Below are 20411 nucleotides of genomic sequence, written 5' to 3'. Positions count from 1 at the left end.
ATTTAATAAATTCATTTACTCTATGTTATCTCTATTTTCTATTACATGACTAGTTAAATTTATTTGTTTTGGAGGCCCCTGAAATATAATCATACTAAATGGTACTTGATTCAGTGTAAGTATTATTGAAATGTTTGTACATTGGTTGAGGGCATTGGGGGGCATTGTAAGTCCGCAATCGGGGTTGAGGTTGTTGCGATTGACGCACTGTAGCGCATGGATGGCCAGAAATCAGGCAAGGAATCGATGTACTAGCCCCTTGCAGTTGTGGCCCTTGGAACTGTTGGCCAAAACATTCGATAGATCGGCGAGGAGGTTGAAAATTTGAACCAATACGTTCAATGCCATATTCGGCCATGGTTCCTTGATAGAAAGATGGTGTCATCATTTGCATTCTTATGTCCAACTGATCGGACTTGATCGGAACTGGATATTGATGGGAGACACTTCTGTACGGTTGATAATCTTGAGACAAGGACTGCTCAGATTGAAAGTGTCCCATGGATGATTGTCTGATATCTCGTGGATCCACCCAACAATTGCAATCCGTGCACTCCCTAATGTAATCTATATTACTGTTGTTGTTGTTGTTGTTCTGTTGTGGGTATCCTTCTGTAAATGTTTGTCCAGAGAGTGGTCGTTGGTATTGTTCTATTATATGCCTCTGATGCTCAATTAGTTGCTGTTGCTGCCATAGTTGTTGCTGTTGTTTCAGCATTTGTTGTTGTTGATTGCCCAAGCACTCAGCATTTGGCATTTGGCCAGGATACTGTGGTGGAAGGAACTGACCCATATCACAACTGCAAGTTGTCTCCATTAGCAATGGCTCTGGCAAGTCGTCTCGAGCCATTCCACTCCTTTGTCGCGAAATCATCGACGACGAAGTTGAAGAAAAGGTCGAATGCGATGATTCCTGGGGCATTGTCGGCAACCTATGGAAACTCTGATCCTGCTGTCGATTGGGCACTACTCGTTGCATCATCGTCATTGGAGCAGATTGTACACTACCTGCGCTACGCAAACGCCGCGGATGCATTAGCATTACTGTTTTTTTCTTCGTGACCATCTCCCTGTACAATTGTTGCATATTTTTCCCTTTGTTGACCTCGGACTTGCATTTGGTCTTTGAGCGAGGACTGACTACCTGGCTGGGAGGCGTTGGCGGCGGGGAAACTTCTTTGCCCTGAATGGCTGCGTTATGGGAAGTCTTTGCTTGATTGAATCCAGCACATGGCGACTGCAACTGAACAGGAGCATTAGCAATAGTGCCATTCATCGCTGCATCGCTGGATGTTTCTCTAGGTATCTCAATCCTGTACAACATTTAGAAAAAATTAGCCCTTATGAGTGAGTTATTTTATTTTAGTCTTACCATTCATCTGATTGGGAGATGTCTGAACTGACATCCAGCATTTCGGTGCCTCCCTCTTGTGGCGGATAGGTGGGAAAACCACGCTGATCGCCAGCCGATTCATATTGCTCCATTGCGGGCTCCACACAATCGATATTACAATCGAAATCGCAATGGCAATTGCACTCACAGTTGCCCTCAGACTGCGACATTTGAGTCCTTACAGCACTACTAGGACTGGCTGGTGCACAGCGAAAGGATTCCATTTCTTTTGGCATTAAAGTCGTCGACTTCCCATGCGAGGGAGGACATGGTAATATTATGTCCGATCTGGTCCGACGCGTTAAAAATGGATTCAAGCCCATCTCTTTGGATATGCTGTTTATACACTGACATGGCTCTTTTTTTCGCTTACTTCTTGGTGGCGCCGATTGCAAACACAATCCTGGACGAAGTTTGTCTTTATTAATGGGACTAGGAGCATCACTATTTGACTTTGTTGGCTTGGCAAAATTCTTGTCCATTTGTTTTGCCAGGGCCTTGGTATGCCTATAAGAAGACGCTTTGCCTGGAACACTTTTGTTGGTGGTTTGTCCTTTCGTTTCGTCTTTCTGTCTACAATCAGAATGTATATTACGTTTTATAGAGCTTTCGTTAATTATTTGTTTTAACAATTTTAGATTAAGTTGCTGCTTCCTAGAGTTCGCATAGTCGCAGAGTGCAAAATCCTGAGATGGTCCGAAATAGCCTATGTTGACATGGGAGCTCTCCTCCCCATGTGTGCCTTCACCTGTGCTTTCAGTCGAGACAAGTTGTGTATCCTCTTCGCCACCATTTGCCCAGCAATAGGTTTCATTGTTTTGCCCAACAGCTGCATTGACCTTGCTTTGTTGTCTTCTAAAGGTCCGAAAATTTTGTTTTGAATAATTCTCAGATGAAGGTCTCACAAGCATTTGATGTGCCTTATTTTGAGCGTTATTATTCGATGTTGGTGGATTAGATATCGAAGTACTGTCTATGAGTTCTTTCAGAGAAGTAACTTCCAGTGGCAGTTGCAAAAACTTTTTATGTCCTTGGCGCTGACTACTTCTTAAACTACTTGCTCTTGATTTGTTTTCAGTGAGTTCGCTGGGTTTTTGTTTAGGTGCCAAATAAGGATTTGGGGTAACTAAAGATTCTGAAAATTCTCGAGTTCCCGATGGACTCAGTCGCTTTGTGGGTTGCCTATTTGAAACATTATTTTCTCGATCTCTTCGAGAGGCACTCAATCCTGGAGTTTTCATGATTTTATTCGATGTTTCACCAGACCTGAAAAGCTTATTCGGGACAACATTTACTCGATTGTTGGTAACACTTGGTCTTGGCGACCTAACAATATTTGTTTGATCTTCAATTTGACACATTTGCTGACCTGATCCTCTGCTAGGTTCATTCCATTCCGATGTTGAGTCTTGGGCGGATCTTAAATCTTCGCGCTTAATACTAGACTGAGGGCTGTAAAACATGGGTTCTCTTCTTAAACAGCATTTGCGACAATTCTCCTCCAATTCCTCTCTTTGAAACTGCTGATGAATTGGCGGTTCTTGCCAAGTGTAGTTAGTTTGGGAATAGCTTGCTGTTCTCCAATTTTCTTGCATATCCGGAAAAGGCAAGGATAGAGCAGGAATTGTTCTCTTACTGGGAAGACAAGATGCATATCGTTGACTCTCAGCATCAGAATGAAACTGATCAACTGGCACTGTTTGAGATAAAGGATTCTCACTTGGCGTGTGATGTGATATTGCATTCAACTTATTTCTTTTGAGGGTACTAGCTACGCTGTTACTTGGCACCAGGGTTTCTGGCATTTCCTTGATTTTGTAATGATTTGGACAAACGGCGTATAGATACTCATGATGGGCTGGCAGCATTTTGTCGGACAACCCACTTAATAAACTGTTTTTAGGAACAGTATCTGGGAACCTATGAGAATCAGCCAAGCTTAAACTATTTCCCGAGACGTGAGCACTTATGGGGACACGCAGAGTGTTCATTTCCGGGTTACCCCTTCGATGAATACACTTTAAATTGGAACGACGTGAAGGTTGATCAGCTTTTTCCTTTTGAGCATGATCCAAACAACTGTCCTCATCGGTAGACAGACATTGTCCTTCACAGTCTACCTCCTGCTTCTCCTCCCTTACTTTATCTGCTTTCCGGCCTAGTCGTTTGTGTTGAGATTTCACATTCCCATTGCACTCATTGTTAGAGTTTTCATCCAAGTGTCGCTTCTCCTCAGATATGGCCAATTGCTTAGTTATCAGTTCAACACAATTTTGCAACAGCTTACATTGTGAAAATATCACACTGCTTAAGTCAGGGGAAGCAGGCTCTGATACTGCCAGAGAGTTGGGTGTGGGAGTAATTTGCGAAGTGGGTGAGGTCTGTGTTGACATCTCACAGGGAAAGGGATAACTACTTGGGGGCGAGAATTTTCTGCCCCTTTTATTCACTTTCCCTTTACCTTTCACGGGCTTTACTACTTGGCTCTCTTGGATCTGTGGCAATTGAGAAGGAATACTTGATGGACCCAGAGAGATGCATATTTTGGGTGAATTCATTGGATCAGTTGCCCTAATTAGACTGTTGGCCATGGTATTCACAGGGGAGGCAAATGGGGAGAATCCAAAGAGGTTTTGCATACAAATTGATGTGGGTATATTCACACGGATGGGCATGTTACATTCGAACCTGTGGAGTTAAGCAGTTGGCCTCTTACGCCTAATCACTTTGGGTTTGGCTTTAACCAGAGACTTTTGCTCATCCTTGGCAGGATCAATGCTTGTTCTTCCATATGGGCTTCGCGATTTCTCTTGTGCCTTCAATTTTGCACGATACAGAGTGCGAGTAGATTGATAACAGGAACATATACTGGAGCACCTGCCTTCGTGATCAGCATTAGCATTCTTTTTCCCAATGTCTCTTATTTCTTTTGTGGGGCTAGACCGTCGAAAGCCAGATTTATTTGCAAGAAATTGTTTTAAGCCTTTACTGCTGCTGCTGCTCGAAAAGTTCTTATCATTTTTATCCATAGAGTTACTTGAAAAAAGGATGCTGCTGTATAGTTCGCTTGACGGGCATTGAGTCATAATCAGTTGCAGTTTGTATAGGGCTCACGGTTTGACTTCGCTTGTTTTCCTTTCTCATGGGTTCGATAAAGCTTTCCATTACAAAAGACGTTTGTGCAACTTTTGTTAGGTGTAAACTTTTGTTTGATACTTGTTTATCTGAGGACTTTGTGTGGCTTAATTTGGCAGTAGGGGATGGGACTTGTTGAGCGTTTAGGGGATCCTCTGTAATTAGCGATGGAGCAGTAAGAGAAGCAGAGGTAAGACTTTTGCGGACAACATCAGATTGTGCTTCATCTTTAACCGTTCCACTTAATGAAGAGGCATCTTGTTGGTGTGGCGCCGTAGCTTGACTGTTTTTAACCGATAATGAAGAGTATTCTGGTTCACTCGGTGCCTCTTTAATCGGTTCCCTACTTTGCCGTAATTCCGGATTAGTATCTAAAGTTACGCTTCTACGTGAATCAGTTGATTGAGTTGTGTCCTTAACAGAAGCCCTGGATGTCGTTCCATCCTCGTTCTCCTTTTCCTTCTCAGTGTCTGAAGAGACATTCGTTTTCTTCAGCTTTTGATCACTGCTTCTGGCAGAATTTGTTGGAGTACAGCTCTTGCGTGGCTTATCCGTTTGTGAAGAGATCCTAGGACTATTGGATGGCATTGAAGTTCTGCATCGAGCACTACACTTCCTTGTATGAATCGATGTATTTGAGGTGTTCTTCGCAGCCGAAAATATTTGAGTTGCACCTGTTGTTGCTACTGTTATGCCTTCGTTGTTTTCCTTCCCCTGTCCTGGCTTGGCTCTTTCTTCATTCGCTTCGTTGTTCCGAGCATTCGCATTGAATTTGTCCTTCAATGACTTTGGCTGATAATTTGTTGACTGACGAAATTGAATTTTCTGACGTGTGGCTGGATTTTCCCTACAAATCGGAAAGAATGATGATCCCTGACCTTGCATATTCACCGGGCAGCATCTATATCTATAGCATGTATGATAGCCGCTGTACATTCCATTAAAATTACACATTTTTGATTAAAATGATGAAACAGTTTTAGATATCGAACAACCTATCTGGCGACTGTTTAATGTTTTTAATTAAAAACATGTAATTCAAATTTCCCTAATTCGCTAATCAGTTAACTAAAGAATTTTGAAATCGTATATATATTACAGACTTTTATGCTACGATTTTCTCAAATAAATGAGAAGAGATTCTAATTTTATTTCTTGCATTTGACAAATTTTTCTTAAAAATTTTGTTAGGGGAAAATAGCAGAACACGAAATGGAAATCAAAATTAAACGGAAGTATTGCATAATTTTCGGCGCTCACAAAAATATCGCATATTGTAGAGATTCGCTGTGGATTGGATTTGGATTCGTGGTGGGTGCGTGGTTGGTTCGCTGGTGGTGCTAAATCTATGCAATATGCGATACTTTTGGGAACTTAACGCGGCCAACATCTGGGCATCATGAAACGCATTTGGGCAAAACGCTGACGGTAGCTGCAGCTGGGACAGAAATGATTGCCATGTGGACACATATTCTGTTGTGAATTGCTTTGTGACGATTGTTGCTGTGTCAATTGCTGTTGCTGCTGACTCTGATACGGGCAACCGATGGTGGGAAAGGGTGGACATTGTTGCTCTTGTGGGGCAAAAGGCATGGGATAGCAACCAAATTGCAAGGGAGCCGACGTTGATGGCGGCTGTTGGTAAGAAAACATAAATGGTTGTGGTGCAGTTGCTTGGATTGATGGTGGAGTTGCACCACAAAAATAGGCTGCTTGTTGTTGGAATTGGTGTTGTTGCTGTTGCTGTTTCTGGTGCTGCTGCAGTCGAAACTGTTTGGCAATACAAGCGCACGGTAATTCCATTTCGGTGTATTTACTATTATTCAAGTCATTGCCATTGTCATCGTGTGAGTCCGCCTCTGCATCCTCTTCCTCTTCCTCTACTTCTTCTTCGTCTTCTTCTGGTTGCTGTTGCTCTTCTCCTTCGGGCAGAGTTTTGCCCACACTTTGTGTACTTTGCGATAGAACTTCCAACTTGCGGACTCCTGTTGCCCCACAGACGCTATTCAATTGCATTTGCACTTGAGCTATCTGGGCCTGAGCCTGTTGCATTTGTTGTTGCAATTGTTGGGCTAACATTTCGGTTAATCCAATACCATTTGGATTCGACTTGGCATTGCCATCGGAAAATCTCTGTTGCTTTTCCGGTTGCATACTAAAACATACGGTTTGAGTTTGCTCCGTCTGGTGATTCGGGCAACATGGTCGACATTGAGATTGCGCTTGGAGTGGCTGATGCTGATAAGGGTGCTGTTGCATGGCTGGGCAAGGAAAAACTTGCGGTTGATAGGCATCCATGTCTGGTGGTCCCGTCCCCGATTGTGGAAAGGCATACATATAGGAAGTAGCCCCATTATTGAAGTTCGTCGAATGAAACTCATTACAATGCATAGGACCGGAGGCAGCTCCATTTTTGTTCTCATCATCGCAATCAATGCTGCATGGAGAGACAGGGAGAGGGGACTACGGTATGCAATCAGTTGTAAATTTCTTTAGGGATTACCTCAAAAAATGCTCCTCGGTAACCTCGCAGGACGTGATAATGTTGCCCTCGGTGGTGATAGTCTGCTCATCATCGCATTCGCACACGGCCATCACTTGACTGTTTTTGGGACCAGTGCGCTGCAACCATTGATAGGTGCCCGGGCGATGTCGTGTAGGATATTCGCCACGAAAACAGGGAAATAATTTCATATTGGGCACACACATGGCCATCTTCTGTCCATCAACATCCTCCACGTTCTTCAGATCCTTCTCCTCGGTTTGATCATCATTGTCAGGCTGAATATTATCATCCTCTGGAGGCTCTTGGATTGGTGAGGTCAATAGTTGCTTTGCGCTAGCTTTTGGTGTGACATCTTTTAAAGGACTGACAGTTTTCGAAGGACTTGCCGATTTTAATGACGGTGGCGTTGGAATTTTCTCATAATCCTCTAACTTTGACTGTGCCGGATTAGCAGATTTCATTCCTGTTCGTGTGGCCGTCGGACTTGTAGATGGAGATGGTTCAAGTGAGGCCTTCTTTGTCCCCAAGGAGCGTGTGCTAGCCACAGCCTTGGTCTTGCTCGAGTCAGTGATACTCGCTTTGCGTGGGGATTGCGCTGGAGCACTTGCTGCCGCCACTTCCACAAATAACTGCGGCACTCCAGACATTTTGCGAGCCATTTCCAATGAATTGCGACTCGATGGGGTCACGCGACCTTCAATACGGACACGGCTGCCGCCGCTCTTTGGCAAGCGATTGGACAGGTTAACGGATGCAGATTGGGTGCCATTCAATGGTTTGCCCTTGGCGACGCTGGGAATTGACGTTGCAGCGCCACGATCCAACTCGGGCGACATATTCCTCCAGTATGGACCACTGACAATTGGCGGTGTTTGTGCGAATCGTTCTTTGTCCCGATCTCGATCACGTTTTCGCCCATTGTTGGGATGCGTGGTCATTCTTTTTCTTGCGGCCATTCAACCGATTCTACAATGCTTCCGTTTAAAATGGTTTTTTGGCCACATGTTATAATAATTTTTTTCAATTTGTTTGATTTTCCAAAGTAACTATGAAAATTCGAAAAAAATTAAGTCCCGACAATCAAACAAAGCACTTGAATTTATCAAAACATTTTGTTGACATTTGGTTAAATTAGCATGGAACTCTTTTCCACTTTACTAACTTCTTTTGAAGAATGATAGAATTCAACAGAAGTAGCTTATTATTCCGATTAGTCCCCATCCGTCGATTGTGGTTTAACCTTTACTGAAGCTGTTGCATCTTACCGAGATGGAAATGCGTCAGAGTTTGAAATGATTCATAGGCCACCATAGTCGGCTTGATTTTGCATTCTAATCAACGCTTTCTTCATGCGATTCTAATTCTACTTACTTGGAGAAGTCTAATTCCAATGAGCTTGAAATCGAGAGAACAACTTGGTTTGATTATACGGAAAAGTTGCTTTTTTTTCTTTGATTAATATTAATATGTTTACAAACTAAGATCACAAAACTTCCTTTTGTTAAATTTGAATAAAAAAAAAGGTTATATTAAGTGGGTCTTAAGTTATCGTTAATGAAGGATGAAACATAATTTTGTATAAGCGAAGTAATTGCTGTCCGATTGATGTTTTGCTCTTGCAATTGAACACTTGAGGAGGGAGCTTCACTTGGATAGCGATGGGGATTAATTGTGGATTGTGCTGGAAGAGGAGGAGGGAGGAGGGGGGAGCAGCAGCAGCAGCAGAAGCAGCAGCAGCAGAAGCAGCAGAAGCAGCAGCAGAAGCAGCAGCTGGAACTGACAGGACATACGGCAGAGTCCGATGATCGATAATGTGGCCATGGGTTATTGTATGTCTTCGTCGCATAGTTCTGATTGTGGGTTGACATGTAGCTTGAATTTCAGGTGAACGACGAGGTGGAGGTGGAACTGGGTTTGGAGGCGGAGGTGGAGGCACTGCCGTTGTAGCTGGCTGAATATAAATTGAAGGTGGTGGCAACAATCTAGCGCTCTGATCTTCCATGAGTTGCGGTTGAATTTGAATCTGAGATTCGCGAAACAATTGCATACGTTGCTGATAGGTGCACGGCGGTGAAGGATGATGAACAACCGGATGAGCAGGAGGAACCGCATATGGTGGCAGTGTTGCTGGTGGTGGTGGCGGTTGTGGTGCTGTTGTCGGTGGTTCTGGATGCCCTTGCAGTTGGGGCTTATAGGCTGGTGGGGGTGCTGGCCGATAGCCCTCGTATGCATGCGGAGGAGTATAGAACGATGGCGAATGATGATGATGATGATGCTGTTGTTCTTGCTGATTGCGTTGTTGCTGCCGTGCCGCCAAATGTTGCTGCTGCTGCTGTTGCTGTGCAAGATGTTGATGGGCTAATTGCTGTTGACTTTGCATTAGATGTTGCTGTTGCTGTTGTTGTTGATGCTGTACAAGCTGTTGCTGGAATTGATCTTGCTGCTGTTGTTGCATGAAATGTTGCTGGTCTATCAGCAATTGTTGCCGATACGCCTGTTGTCGTTGGAAATTGAAATCGCTATGCAACAAAAGTCGCTGCCTCTCGGCAATGCGTTGCTCCAGCAAACTCAATTCGGCCATGTGTTGCCGCTGCCATTGCTCCCTGTCCGCTTGCAATTTCTCTTCCAACTTTTGGCTTTTTGTCATCTTATGGAGAAACTGTCGTTTCTCTTCGGCATGTTGCCTCTCACACAATGAACGCTCCTCATAGACTTTCTTTAAGGACTTACTAATTTTCTTTAATTTCTCACCTTCTTGGAATTTGAGTCGCTGCCGCATGGCCTTTAGTTCTTGCAACTGTTCCAAGGTGGCATGATGAGAGTGATGCTGATGCTGTTGCGGCTGATGTACCGAGGGCGGAGGTGATTGCCTGTGTTGTGCTTGTTGCTGTGGTTGATATGATTGCTGTTGTTGTGCCCAATGATGCACTATGGCATCGCTGGCATATGTATTTTGCTTGGTCAAGTTTAGAGCATTATTATTATTAATATTATTGTTGTTGTTATTGTTGGTACTCGGCTGAAATGAAGCATTTTCATCTAAGACAATGTGATGCATTAATTGCCGTCGTAGTAGAGCATCAGTTGAAGGAATGTTTGTAGAAGTTGTTATGTTGCTGCACATTGTGCCCACATCGGCAACATGTTGCTGATGTCGCATTGGCTCAGGTGTTGCAGCAACTACAATTTCAACTGCTTGTTGCTGTTGCTCTAGATATTGTAAGTTCTGGATTTGAACTGGTAATTGTTCTATTTCTTGAGGCTGAGTGACATTTTCTGAGGATTCCTGCTGCTCGTTGTAATTCTCGGACATCAACGGTTGTCCTTGTTGTTGCTCCTCCTGCTGCATTTGTGGCTCTGTTTCTGTTGTCGTTGGTGTTTTTTCATTATGCACCTCACTGTAGTTAACCTGAAGTTCTGTGATTTCGGGTAAAGTTTTCATCTCTTCTAGTCGATCCATAAGACGCATTTTCATTTTACCATCACAATATTTTGGATTATGCCAACGAAATAGAACATTCTCTTGCTCCGTTTCATCCGGTTTTTCAAGCAATTGACGATTTACTTTAATCACAGTGGTTCGCTGGTTTTGAGGATGATCACTAAAGTAAAGAAAACATATATGAAAGTCTATAGACGACTCCTAAGCTGTCGAAGACTCACCTCAAATGATCATTCTGCTGTGTTTCCTTAGAATCCTTTTGCTCGGTTTCCATCAGGTCATTGACCATATCCAAGAGCAGAATGCTCATCTCATCATCGCTTTGTAAGTGATTCGTTCCATTGGCAACATCAGCTCCTTCTGCAGCATCCAATTCCGGCATATTGCGTGGTAAATCCTCTTTAGTTTTGGATTCTTCTTCGTCTGCTTTTTGTTTTTGTTTCCTTTTGCTTCCATTCTTCATTTGTTTGGCTACATAGCGTGCCCGACCAGAGCCAACGGGAAAGGTTAACATACGCTTACAACACTCTTGGTTCTTGGCCATCTTCTCCAGCGGTGTGCCTAGCGTTGTGCCCTTGCGTGCCAGTTCCTTGGGTATGAACAAGCTCTCACTCGAATAGACACTGGCACGACGCTTTTTCGTTTCAGCACTGCAGAGAAAAAAAATGATTGAAAAAAAGAACTAATCAGTTATTGTCCTTGGAAAATAGCAAACAAAGTATTTACATTGAAAGCGAATGACGCGCCTCGAGGACCAAACGTTTTTCCTCTTTTGTCGGGCTATAAATTTGATTGGGTGGCTTCTTTTTCAATGATTTGGCCTTTAAGTCCTTCCCTTTCTGTTTGCCTTGATCATTAGGTAAATTATCATCATCTCCCTCTGCTGCTGCTGTATTTATCTGTTCACCAAGTGCCTTGGCACTATCCATTGCTTCAGGATTCGTTTGTTGCTCCAATTCGTTGTCCATTTTTTCGCTCACCACCATTTACGATCGATGATGGACTGCTGTCAGTTGGCCGTTGTCAACTCCCTTTTATAGAGAACACCAAACGCAAAATCGACGATATAATAATATTTATATTAAGTAGCCGTAGTGTCGTGTCGAGTCGTTTGCTTGGTCAGTCGACGGGTCGATCGGTGGTCGTTTGATATTCTGGTATCGTCTCGCAGGGCTCCAGAGAGTGGGAGAGCCTCTATGCTGCATCTGGTTTCATTTCAAATGCGACTTGCAATTAGTTCCAATTCATTTTCATCCCCAAACACACACAATACTTTTTTGCTCGGGTCTAAACAAAACAAAGCAAAACAAGGAGAAAAAAATACAATGATGGCAATTCAAATTTCCGTCGAAATATATTCTCAAAATTTATTGGGGCCGAAATGAAAACTAACAATAAGTTTTGTCAATATGCGAAATTCTCAATTTCTGTGTTGGGATTTGGATACTCTAACCAAAAATAGCACATTGGTCTATAATTTCTTGGATTGTCTAGTGATAGGTCCTTTAGTTCAGAACACTTTATCCCTTTTTTAGTTTGGAAGAGTATACAAGGTTTGCCAATCTTAAGATTGCTGAACAGACGATCTGCATTGAGAATGGATCACCGTTTTGTACTCCACTTGAAACCACAGTCTATTTATTTTTTATTTTCCGTCACTGAATATATAATATTTATTTATTTATTTTCGTTTTCTTCTTTTTGTTTATCGCTTCGAGTCTTTGCTTTATTTCTCTCTCCCAAGGGATCACAAACTGCCTTTAAGCATAATTTGAATTGTATTTATAAACATTTCGAGCACGACAGGGAGAGACAGGGAGAGACAGCTAGAGAGACAGCGAGAGTGAGAGAGAGAGAGAGAAGGGAGAGCTCGTAATCAATCCATTACCAAATGTGTGCCGTTTTATCAGCAAAATAAATCTTATTCCGACACAATTGCTGCCTTCTCTCCCTCCAAAATGAAAAGGCGTATTATAAGCCGTTGTCGCGACGTAATTTGAAACCGATTTTATACGACTCCGACGCGTTAAGTTGCACAGCCCAAAACTGAATGAAATTGCATTGGGAAAAATTAGCTAATAATATTACATACATATATATATGTATGTATGTATATGCACAGTAATAATAATAACAACAACAATAGCAATAGCAATAGCAATAGCAACAGCAACAACTAACGCAGCAGCAGCAGCAACAGGAATAAAAACATCGGAACCGGCAATTATGGGGCATGGGCATTGAGGGCTTTCCGACTACCCACAAATAGATATCATTGAGCAGATATATGTATACCTGACCGCACACACACACACACACACACACACACACATGCATCAAGCGTGGAAGCACGGCGAAAGGACACGTCAGTTGCCTCCGTCCATGTGACGTGGCCACAGTGAATTCCTTGACTCGTCGCACTAGTAATCATTTTATTTTTATAATTTTGTTCGTTTCCTTCCCTTTTTAGTTATTTTCAGTTTTTATTATGCCTTGGGTGTGCACCTGTTGTGTTGCAGTGAGCGGGTGGTGGAGGGTGGTGGCGCATAACGGAATAAAGTAAAGGATTGCTGTCACTTCTCATATATGTATGTATATAAAGGTATGAATATCTAATGATCAAATTGAGTTTTAACTTTGTTAGACATTAGATTTCAATTAAGTATTGTAAGCGGTAGGCGGGGGGCGGGGCGCGCTCTAACAATTTATGCAATCAATTTAATAATTGAATTTTAAATTATTTCAAGTGAAATCCTGCAATTAGTAATCAGTAAATTAGACAGGTAAAAGTGAATTGAATCTCCCTCCCTCTCTCTCTCTCTCTGATTGAGAGAGTCCTTGTAAAAGTAATTGATTTACAAACGGAATCCATGATCCTTGCCCAAGTCGGTTAACTATAGTTTCCTGAACTTAAAGCTAACCTTTCCTTGTACGAAAAATTGATATTCTCAAATCACTTTGTATTCCTTCTAACAGTTCCTTCTCAGTCCTGTTGATCTAAGACAAAAAATGTAAAGAAAGGACCAGCACAATAAACGTCAACGAATTCGTGGCCACCACTGTATGTAGGGAAGTATGTATTATTTAAGAGTCTAATACAAAGGTCAAGTCTTGGGAATATCTATTCTCTCTCAATATTCTGTAGGAGTTTTTCAATTGGGCCTTAACCCTCTGTGAGGTTGAGGAATCATATTCTCATCCTAATACAGAGACACAATCGACAAAAGGCCACGTCTCAGGACAACTTCTAGTTGGACTTAGATATCTGGCTATGTATATACATAAGTTCAGCTGTTTTGGTATGGTAACTCAAACCCTTCATCAAAGACAACTCAAATTTGCCTTTTGTACTTTGGTTATTATTAAACTTACTATTGTTTTTGTTGTCGAATCAATGAAAATAAACACACGCACACAGACGCCGCTGTTTCTAACCAAAGTCCAAATGCAACTGAATATATTATTTATACGAAAACGATTCTCAGCTGGGGTGACGATGATGAGAATCTGCGCGTCTTGTGCAGGCCCCAGTCCAATGCTTATGATCCCTGCTATAAACACAAAACTGCTGACCAGGCAGGACTGTCAGAGTGATGATATTCGAAGCCCGAACCGATGCTTATGTCTGCCACGTACACACGAACCGCTCGACTTGGCTCCAGGCTTCTTATGTAAACTGAGCGTCTCTCAAGTAGTCAGCCTTAATTTGAGGCTTAAGATATTTCTCTTTCTCTTCCACTTGACTTGAAATCATAGACTGTGATAGGGCAAATGGCGACTATTCTCGAATCACTCACTTTTGTGGTATATACAGAATTTGAGATAGCTTTAATTTCCCCCAAAAATAGAACAAAACGAAAGGGCATAGAATGAGTTTATAATTTCCCAGTGACAACGATGACGTGTTTCGAAGATCAACCCGTGGACCACGCACGAATCGAATCAGAATCGAATCGATCTTATATACACAAGTGATTCTAGGATCTCGTAGGTCTAGGTCTGGGCATGCCTCTGTGCAAGTGAGTAAATGATTTGCTGTTAGTTGTATTTTTAGCACAGGATTCCGTTGGCCGCCAGATGTTTCGCTCCATGTCAATCGACGCTTTGGGTTGATTATTTGCGGTTGTGATGATTCTGTTGATAAGGGATGATTCTATGATTCACAAGGCCATATACAACATTATCTGGATCACGATGATGAATTCGTGGAGCTCTTACTAATTTGCATTTCTTGAGAAATCTCAATCGGGGTTGGGGTGGGAAAAAGAATTGTTCGTTATCATCCATTTGCTTGCTTTCTATGTATATAAAAATTAAAAAATAAATGTTTCTTGTGTTTTATATATAATTTTTTTAACATTTTACTTTTTATTTTTTATCATTTTGTTTTTGCCTTTGTTTTCGCATTTTCTTTCTTTTTTTGTTTTTGTTTTTCTTTTTATTTTTTAACAATACCCTTTTTTTCTTTTTGTTGTTATATAAAATTTGTAAGTTAATTACTATAAGGAAATTGTTTAATAATCTATACTTATTACGTTTTCTTTGTATGTGTGTTCGTGTGTGTGTATATGTGCGTTTTGTTTTACTTTTCCCGGGAATGTGCGTTAGTTAGATTTCTTCTTATTTTTAGCCTTTTAAAGAAACAATTGATAAAAAAAAAAAACAAAACAAAATCAGTTTTCTTTGGTAAATTAAACATTAATTAACTCTCGTTACATCGATAAATATTATTAATTGAGTAAGTGGGGTGAGGCAGGGGGAGGAGAGGCATGAAATTAATCACAAAGAGAGAAGGAAGGAAGGGAAAATTTGATTAATAATTATTATAAAATATTACACAGTTTAAAAGATAAATATATATATATATATGTATACAGTAAAATCTCAACTTAGAAATATATAAATGGTGATTGTTGTTGTTGTTGTGGTTTCTTCTATTAAATTCAGTTGCAGTTGATTTCTTTTTTATACCTTAGTTTAAAACACAAACAAAAAATAATATACAAAACATAATTAGAGAGTGTGTGTGTGTGTGTAAGTGGGTGTAGGTGTGTGCTAACCAACCACCACATTAGTTGGACGCTGATTGACATCGATCAGATAGATATCTTTGTGATTCTGCAGGACAAAGTCAACAAATGCATTTATGGGAGCGATCTCCTCGAGCGAAGTGCTAGTGCTGCGCGACCATAGGAAATTCGGCCCGAACACTATTGCCAGATTAGATGACGTCATTTTATTGAGATCCTCACAGTCCATGACACGCACCAGGAATTCAACAATATACTTGAAAAGCTCATAATTCTCTTCGGGCAGTTTTTCGCGTATCAATTGTGTGACATTGCGTGAACGTTCCTCCTTAGGCCAATCGAGAAACCTAATGATTTCCTCATACAGTTCAAATGTTAACAACGGTTCGGTTAGGTCACGCAGAAAACTCTTCAATAGTCCGGCTATTACATGAACATTAACATTCGCCAAATCGACATCTTCGCCGCGATTAACGCGCTCCTTCAAGGCCATAATTTCGGCATGATTGCCAGAACGACGAAAGATACCCTCGGTGTCGATCACACCCGTTATGGATAATGAATCCACGCATTTGCGTACAATAGGCGGTATGGAATTGAGACAGGGACTATGCATAACAATGAATTTCAAAGAGACGCCAAATTGCATCGTCGGCGCCATTTTATGCTGCTGCTGCCGGGGTGCATTTAAACTATTGCTACACGATGATGATGATGATGTTGGAGATGTTGTTCCTGCTGCTCCTTTGCTATTTCCGCGACTGTTGCTGAGATTTAGTTTGTTATCAAAACCACTTATATTTTCCGGTAATTTCAGCTTGTTCAAACCCAAGCCCAACGCCTGTCCCAATTCATCCAAACTGGAGATATAGACCAATTTCTTGCGAAATTTATCACTTATAAATGGGCTAAAGAAATTCCAAACCACACGTATAAACCAAGTTGGATGTACGACGTATAAGGTCTTTAGATTTTTGCGAAAATTACGATCCAACTCTTTGTAAGAATTCCACAAAAATTGTGCCGATGGTTTGTTATCCTCTTTGAGTCCTTGATGAAAATAAACAAGTATATAGTCGTTTTCTACAAACGGTTCAATCTCTTTGATAATTTCACTGAAAATAAGAGAAGAAATATCATTTATAATAGTGGGCAATCTCAAATCTAAACGGAGCTTTCGTCATGATGCATATATTCTCATGGGGCTGCCCTCTTCACTTACCGAACGAATTTTTCTAGCTGAGATTTTTCTGGAAATCTTGAGGCATAGATTCCAAATATATGACGTCCTTGCTTATCAGTGCCCAGGAAATCACATTTATTTTTGGGAGCTTGAAAAGTATCTGTTGATTGCTCCCTCAATTGATCTTCGAAGTCATCCTCCAGAGGATTTACCACCTCTTCTGTTTCAAAATCAGGATCTACAAATAAGAAGTAAATAAAATAAACTAATCGGTAAATGTATTTTGAAATATTACAACTCACCATCTGGCAAGACGAAATCGCCAACCATAACATCTTCTAGATGGAAAAACACAACAATTAGTATACATATATATATCTAAATTGAAGGCTAATGCAACTTACTCTCTAGCGTTGCTGGAGTCAACAGTTCCGTATCATCAAATTCCAATTTGGGCTCAAAATCAACTGGATCCGATAAACTGGGCAGCGGCTCATCAGAATTCTCAATCAGGGAATTGATGGCAGGACCTTTTTGTGTGTGTCGGTTTTTGTTTGTTTTTTTTTTTTTTGTTTTGTTTTGTTTTGGTTTTGTTTTGTGGTGGTAGAGATAGGAAAAGTTTCGAAAATTAATCTCTTAGATTTTCCTTTTTGAAGTTGGTTAATAAATTTCAAAAATTTGAATCTTACAAGTTAATTTGCTTTTGCTTTTTCACTTTTTTTCAGTATTTTGACGGCCTGAGGCAAAACAACATATTTGTTTTTTGTGTGTGTTTTTCGGATTTGAGTAGGAATAGATATATATATATAAATATATATGTATACATGTGCATATGCATATATATATATGTATATATTAATATTTTTTTGGGTGAGTGACAATAAAAAAAAAACATGAATCAGAATTGAAGAAAAAATGTTTAGTTAAAACGTTTGTATTTTCGGTTTTTTTTTTTTTTTTGGTTTTGGTAAGAGAGAAAGAGAGAGAGAGAGAAAGAGGAGAAGGAAAGAGAAAGAAATTCTAATTGCAACAACAAGACACACAAACAACAACTAGATAAGGTATTTATATATATACATATATATGTATATAAAGGTAACAGCTAGCAAAATATATTAATATATTTAGAAAGAGAGCAACGAAATAAGTTAATATTTAAAATACGAATACGATTCAACTCTAAAGCAATATACACAGATAAAATAATGGTTGCCCTCTTCAAGTTGAGTTAAGTTTAAACAATTTAAATTGGGTTAGCAGCACACAAAAGCAAAAGACTTTTACTAAACGTTAGAAAGAGTGAGAGAGGGAGGGAGTGAGAGGGGCAGAGACTGCGAGTCAAGGGCGGGGGTTACGGGCAACGGGCAACGGTCTACGGGCGAGCATGGTTAGTTGTAATAGTTGGTTAAAAGCATGGCAATTAAACTGAGGGGGTGGAGGTGGGGGAAGAGGACAGATTAAATTACTTATAATTGGTTGTCTTAATGGCCTCAAAATGCTACAATTAAAAAAAATGTAAAGAAGATAAAGAAGCAACGCTTTGAAAAAATCTCTAACAAATGGATTCCAAACACACACACTCACACACACAGACACACAATACACCTAATACTTGAATTAACATTGGTTAATAAACAAATGTATGTACATACTTCACATTTCTCTGTAAATATTTTTGAGTTTTACTTATGACGAATTCATTCTTTTGTATGGAAAAGAATTAAGCACGCAATTGGTCTGAAGATCGTCTTGCTATATAACGACTTATTGTGGGTTATATATACATACATAGATTGCACTATAAAACAATACTTAAAGCCCACAGATTTCAAAGGGCAATGAGACTCCATTCATACATACATAGGTGCATATAACAAATATACAATATTTGGTGTTGATTATAATTAACAGAGTTGAGTCCATGATATTGAAATATTTTCATGGAAATCTGATCGATTTAGGAACAAGCAAGAAACAGAGTATTTAAAGTTCGTGGAAATTACATTCTTAAAAGGCTTTAAGCAGTGTCTTTGATATTTGGACAATGTTAGTTTAAATGCTTTCTTTTCGTTCTAACGGTGCACATGTAAATTATTTCAAATGGGTCATGGTTTAAGAACAATTAACGGTACTTTAATTTGTTAGACCAATTCCAAAGCGGAGCAAAAACAACAACAAACTATAAAAAGATGGCAAACCTAAAAAAAAAAAACAGCAAAATTCTTTTCAAGCGGGCAACAAAATACGAAAAGAAAATGATTTTAAAATAAATCAGAAACTCTTACATATTAAACCTAAATTCAAAAATCTTACCTGGCAATCGTGATGTAAAACGTGAATTCGTCGAGTCCATTGCCGCTCGCACTCGCACTCTCACTCACGTTAATGTGGGATGTCTCCGGTCCGTCCCTTGGGTTCTCTCACTCACTCACTTACTCACACTCTATGTGACGCAGGAGGTTAAAGCTTTGTTTCGTTGTTGTTGTTTTGCAATTTATTGGCAGGGGCTGAAAGTATGTGAAGAATATATTAGCCAACTATCGAGAATAACGATGACGTCACACAGAGTCTAACAGTGCCTTATCAAGAGGCAGCGACAGCGACAGCGGCACCAGCTTTACCACTTCTCTTACTCCTCATTCCATTTCTGCAGTTTATTTTTATTGACCCCCAACGCGCTGATTCATATTTTGTGCTATTGTTGTTGTTGTTGTTGGTGCTGCTGTTATATTCACAGAAGACAGACGACACATAAGCAAGCAGCGATTGATTGCCGATTGCCTATCGAACGTCAATGAATTGTTCTTTAATCGACATGGGCAAAACAAGTTTAGGGCTAAAAGAAATAGGCGGGCGACGCCTACGCCCAAACCTCAAACTGTATTTGCATACACACACTCTATTATGTACATGTAAGAACAGGAAGTTGGTTTGCGTTTCAAAAATTTCATTTACGAAACTTCCAAATATTTATTAAAATTTGCAAACTTTTTTCTTTAATAAGGCTTTCTTTCGCATTTGTTATCTGAATAAAACAGCATGAGTGTGTGAGTGTGTTTGTGTTGGTTGGCATTTTTTGTTAGCAATATCACACAGGAACTTGCCATTTATAGAAGGAAAACAAATTGAAATTGTTTAACACACCAATACACACACTAACAACAACAAAAAAATATGCAAGTAAATTGCGCATTTGTGTTTCGTTTTAACATTATTTACTCGTTTGCTAATGAGCTTTTTTTTTATCAGCATTGAATTGTCAGTCGGTAGGTGGGGTGATTTAGAGATACTTTTTCTTTTGATTTCTATTTAATTGTAGTTTTATTTAGTTTTTTTTCACATATATCCATTTAAATTACCTATTATATATGTTATATATATACAAAAGGGATTTATGTATAAATGTTGTAACGTTTCTTCAATTTGTCTTAAGCAAGACAAATTTAACTTGACTTTAACTTCGTTTTGGTCTTGTTGTTTTTGTTGTGTTGGAAAACGACAATGTCGATCAGTGTTGATTAATGACCACAGATTTGCTTACTTTGTGATGACACAATGATTGGTAGTAACTATCGTATGTCATCACATTCTCAGTCACAGTTTAAATGTTTTGTTCATATATTGGAATATCCAACAATTATAATGATGAAACTGCTCTTATATTTTTTGCGGAACTACGCATACTGTGATTTTTGTAACGGTCAGAAAAGCCGTCATTATTA

At 40.1% G+C, this 20411-nt stretch overlaps 4 protein-coding genes across 7 annotated transcripts; all 4 read right to left on the bottom strand.

Moving 5' to 3' along the window:
* Positions 1-79: 79 nt before the first annotated feature.
* Positions 80-5632, bottom strand: LOC137579326 (uncharacterized). Its single transcript, XM_068293058.1, has 2 exons — positions 1373-5632; positions 80-1313 (listed from the first exon to the last, which is right to left on the bottom strand). Exons 1-2 carry the CDS (start codon positions 4066-4068, stop codon positions 95-97), a joined length of 3915 nt encoding a protein of 1304 aa, XP_068149159.1. The 5' UTR covers positions 4069-5632; the 3' UTR covers positions 80-94.
* A 26-nt stretch (positions 5633-5658) lies between these two features.
* On the bottom strand, positions 5659-8121 carry LOC137579327 (uncharacterized). Its single transcript, XM_068293059.1, has 2 exons — positions 7032-8121; positions 5659-6965 (listed from the first exon to the last, which is right to left on the bottom strand). Exons 1-2 carry the CDS (start codon positions 7988-7990, stop codon positions 5903-5905), a joined length of 2022 nt encoding a protein of 673 aa, XP_068149160.1. The 5' UTR covers positions 7991-8121; the 3' UTR covers positions 5659-5902.
* A 332-nt stretch (positions 8122-8453) lies between these two features.
* On the bottom strand, positions 8454-13967 carry LOC137578952 (alpha-protein kinase 1). Its single transcript, XM_068292588.1, has 4 exons — positions 13849-13967; positions 11203-11763; positions 10698-11126; positions 8454-10636 (listed from the first exon to the last, which is right to left on the bottom strand). Exons 2-4 carry the CDS (start codon positions 11460-11462, stop codon positions 8575-8577), a joined length of 2751 nt encoding a protein of 916 aa, XP_068148689.1. The 5' UTR covers positions 11463-11763; positions 13849-13967; the 3' UTR covers positions 8454-8574.
* A 1182-nt stretch (positions 13968-15149) lies between these two features.
* On the bottom strand, positions 15150-20206 carry RhoGAP68F (Rho GTPase activating protein at 68F). 4 transcript variants are annotated; one of them, XM_068292567.1, is made up of 6 exons: positions 20049-20205; positions 19003-19196; positions 17094-17219; positions 16992-17027; positions 16729-16927; positions 15150-16621 (listed from the first exon to the last, which is right to left on the bottom strand). In XM_068292567.1, the coding sequence occupies exons 2-6, from the start codon at positions 19040-19042 to the stop codon at positions 15532-15534; spliced, it is 1491 nt and encodes a 496-aa protein (XP_068148668.1). In that variant the 5' UTR covers positions 19043-19196; positions 20049-20205; the 3' UTR covers positions 15150-15531. The 4 variants fall into 4 exon arrangements, 3 of the variants coding, with proteins under 3 accessions (XP_068148668.1, XP_068148670.1, XP_068148669.1); XM_068292569.1 differs by lacking the exon at positions 20049-20205 and adding an exon at positions 19323-19451; XM_068292568.1 differs by lacking the exon at positions 20049-20205 and adding an exon at positions 19311-19427.
* Positions 20207-20411: the final 205 nt, after the last annotated feature.

Source organism: Drosophila tropicalis, unplaced genomic scaffold (genome assembly GCF_018151085.1).
Source record: "Drosophila tropicalis isolate 14030-0801.00 unplaced genomic scaffold, ASM1815108v1 contig_694, whole genome shotgun sequence".
NCBI lineage: Eukaryota > Metazoa > Arthropoda > Insecta > Diptera > Drosophilidae > Drosophila > Drosophila tropicalis.
Note: the sequence above shows the minus strand (reverse complement) of the source record. Positions and strands in the feature narration are given on the sequence as shown.

Bases quoted from the DNA above. Each gene is read 5' to 3' on its own strand.
- RhoGAP68F (XM_068292567.1), bottom strand. From the start codon at position 19,042: ATGGACTCGACGAATTCACGTTTTACATCACGATTGCCAG. The intron at 17,220-19,002 runs GTAAGATTTTTG...ACACACAAAAAG, and splicing joins TTTTACATCACGATTGCCAG to GTCCTGCCATCAATTCCCTG. The intron at 16,928-16,991 runs GTGAGTTGTAAT...TCTTATTTGTAG, and splicing joins CGATTTCGTCTTGCCAGATG to ATCCTGATTTTGAAACAGAA.
- LOC137579327 (XM_068293059.1), bottom strand. From the start codon at position 7,990: ATGGCCGCAAGAAAAAGAATGACCACGCATCCCAACAATGGGCGAAAA. The intron at 6,966-7,031 runs GTAATCCCTAAA...CTCTCCATGCAG, and splicing joins ACCGAGGAGCATTTTTTGAG to CATTGATTGCGATGATGAGA.
- LOC137579326 (XM_068293058.1), bottom strand. From the start codon at position 4,068: ATGCCCATCCGTGTGAATATACCCACATCAATTTGTATGCAAAACCTC. The intron at 1,314-1,372 runs GTAAGACTAAAA...AATGTTGTACAG, and splicing joins ATCTCCCAATCAGATGAATG to GATTGAGATACCTAGAGAAA.
- LOC137578952 (XM_068292588.1), bottom strand. From the start codon at position 11,462: ATGGTGGTGAGCGAAAAAATGGACAACGAATTGGAGCAACAAACGAAT. The intron at 11,127-11,202 runs GTAAATACTTTG...TTTTCTCTGCAG, and splicing joins GCGCGTCATTCGCTTTCAAT to TGCTGAAACGAAAAAGCGTC. The intron at 10,637-10,697 runs GTGAGTCTTCGA...TCTTTACTTTAG, and splicing joins CAGCAGAATGATCATTTGAG to TGATCATCCTCAAAACCAGC.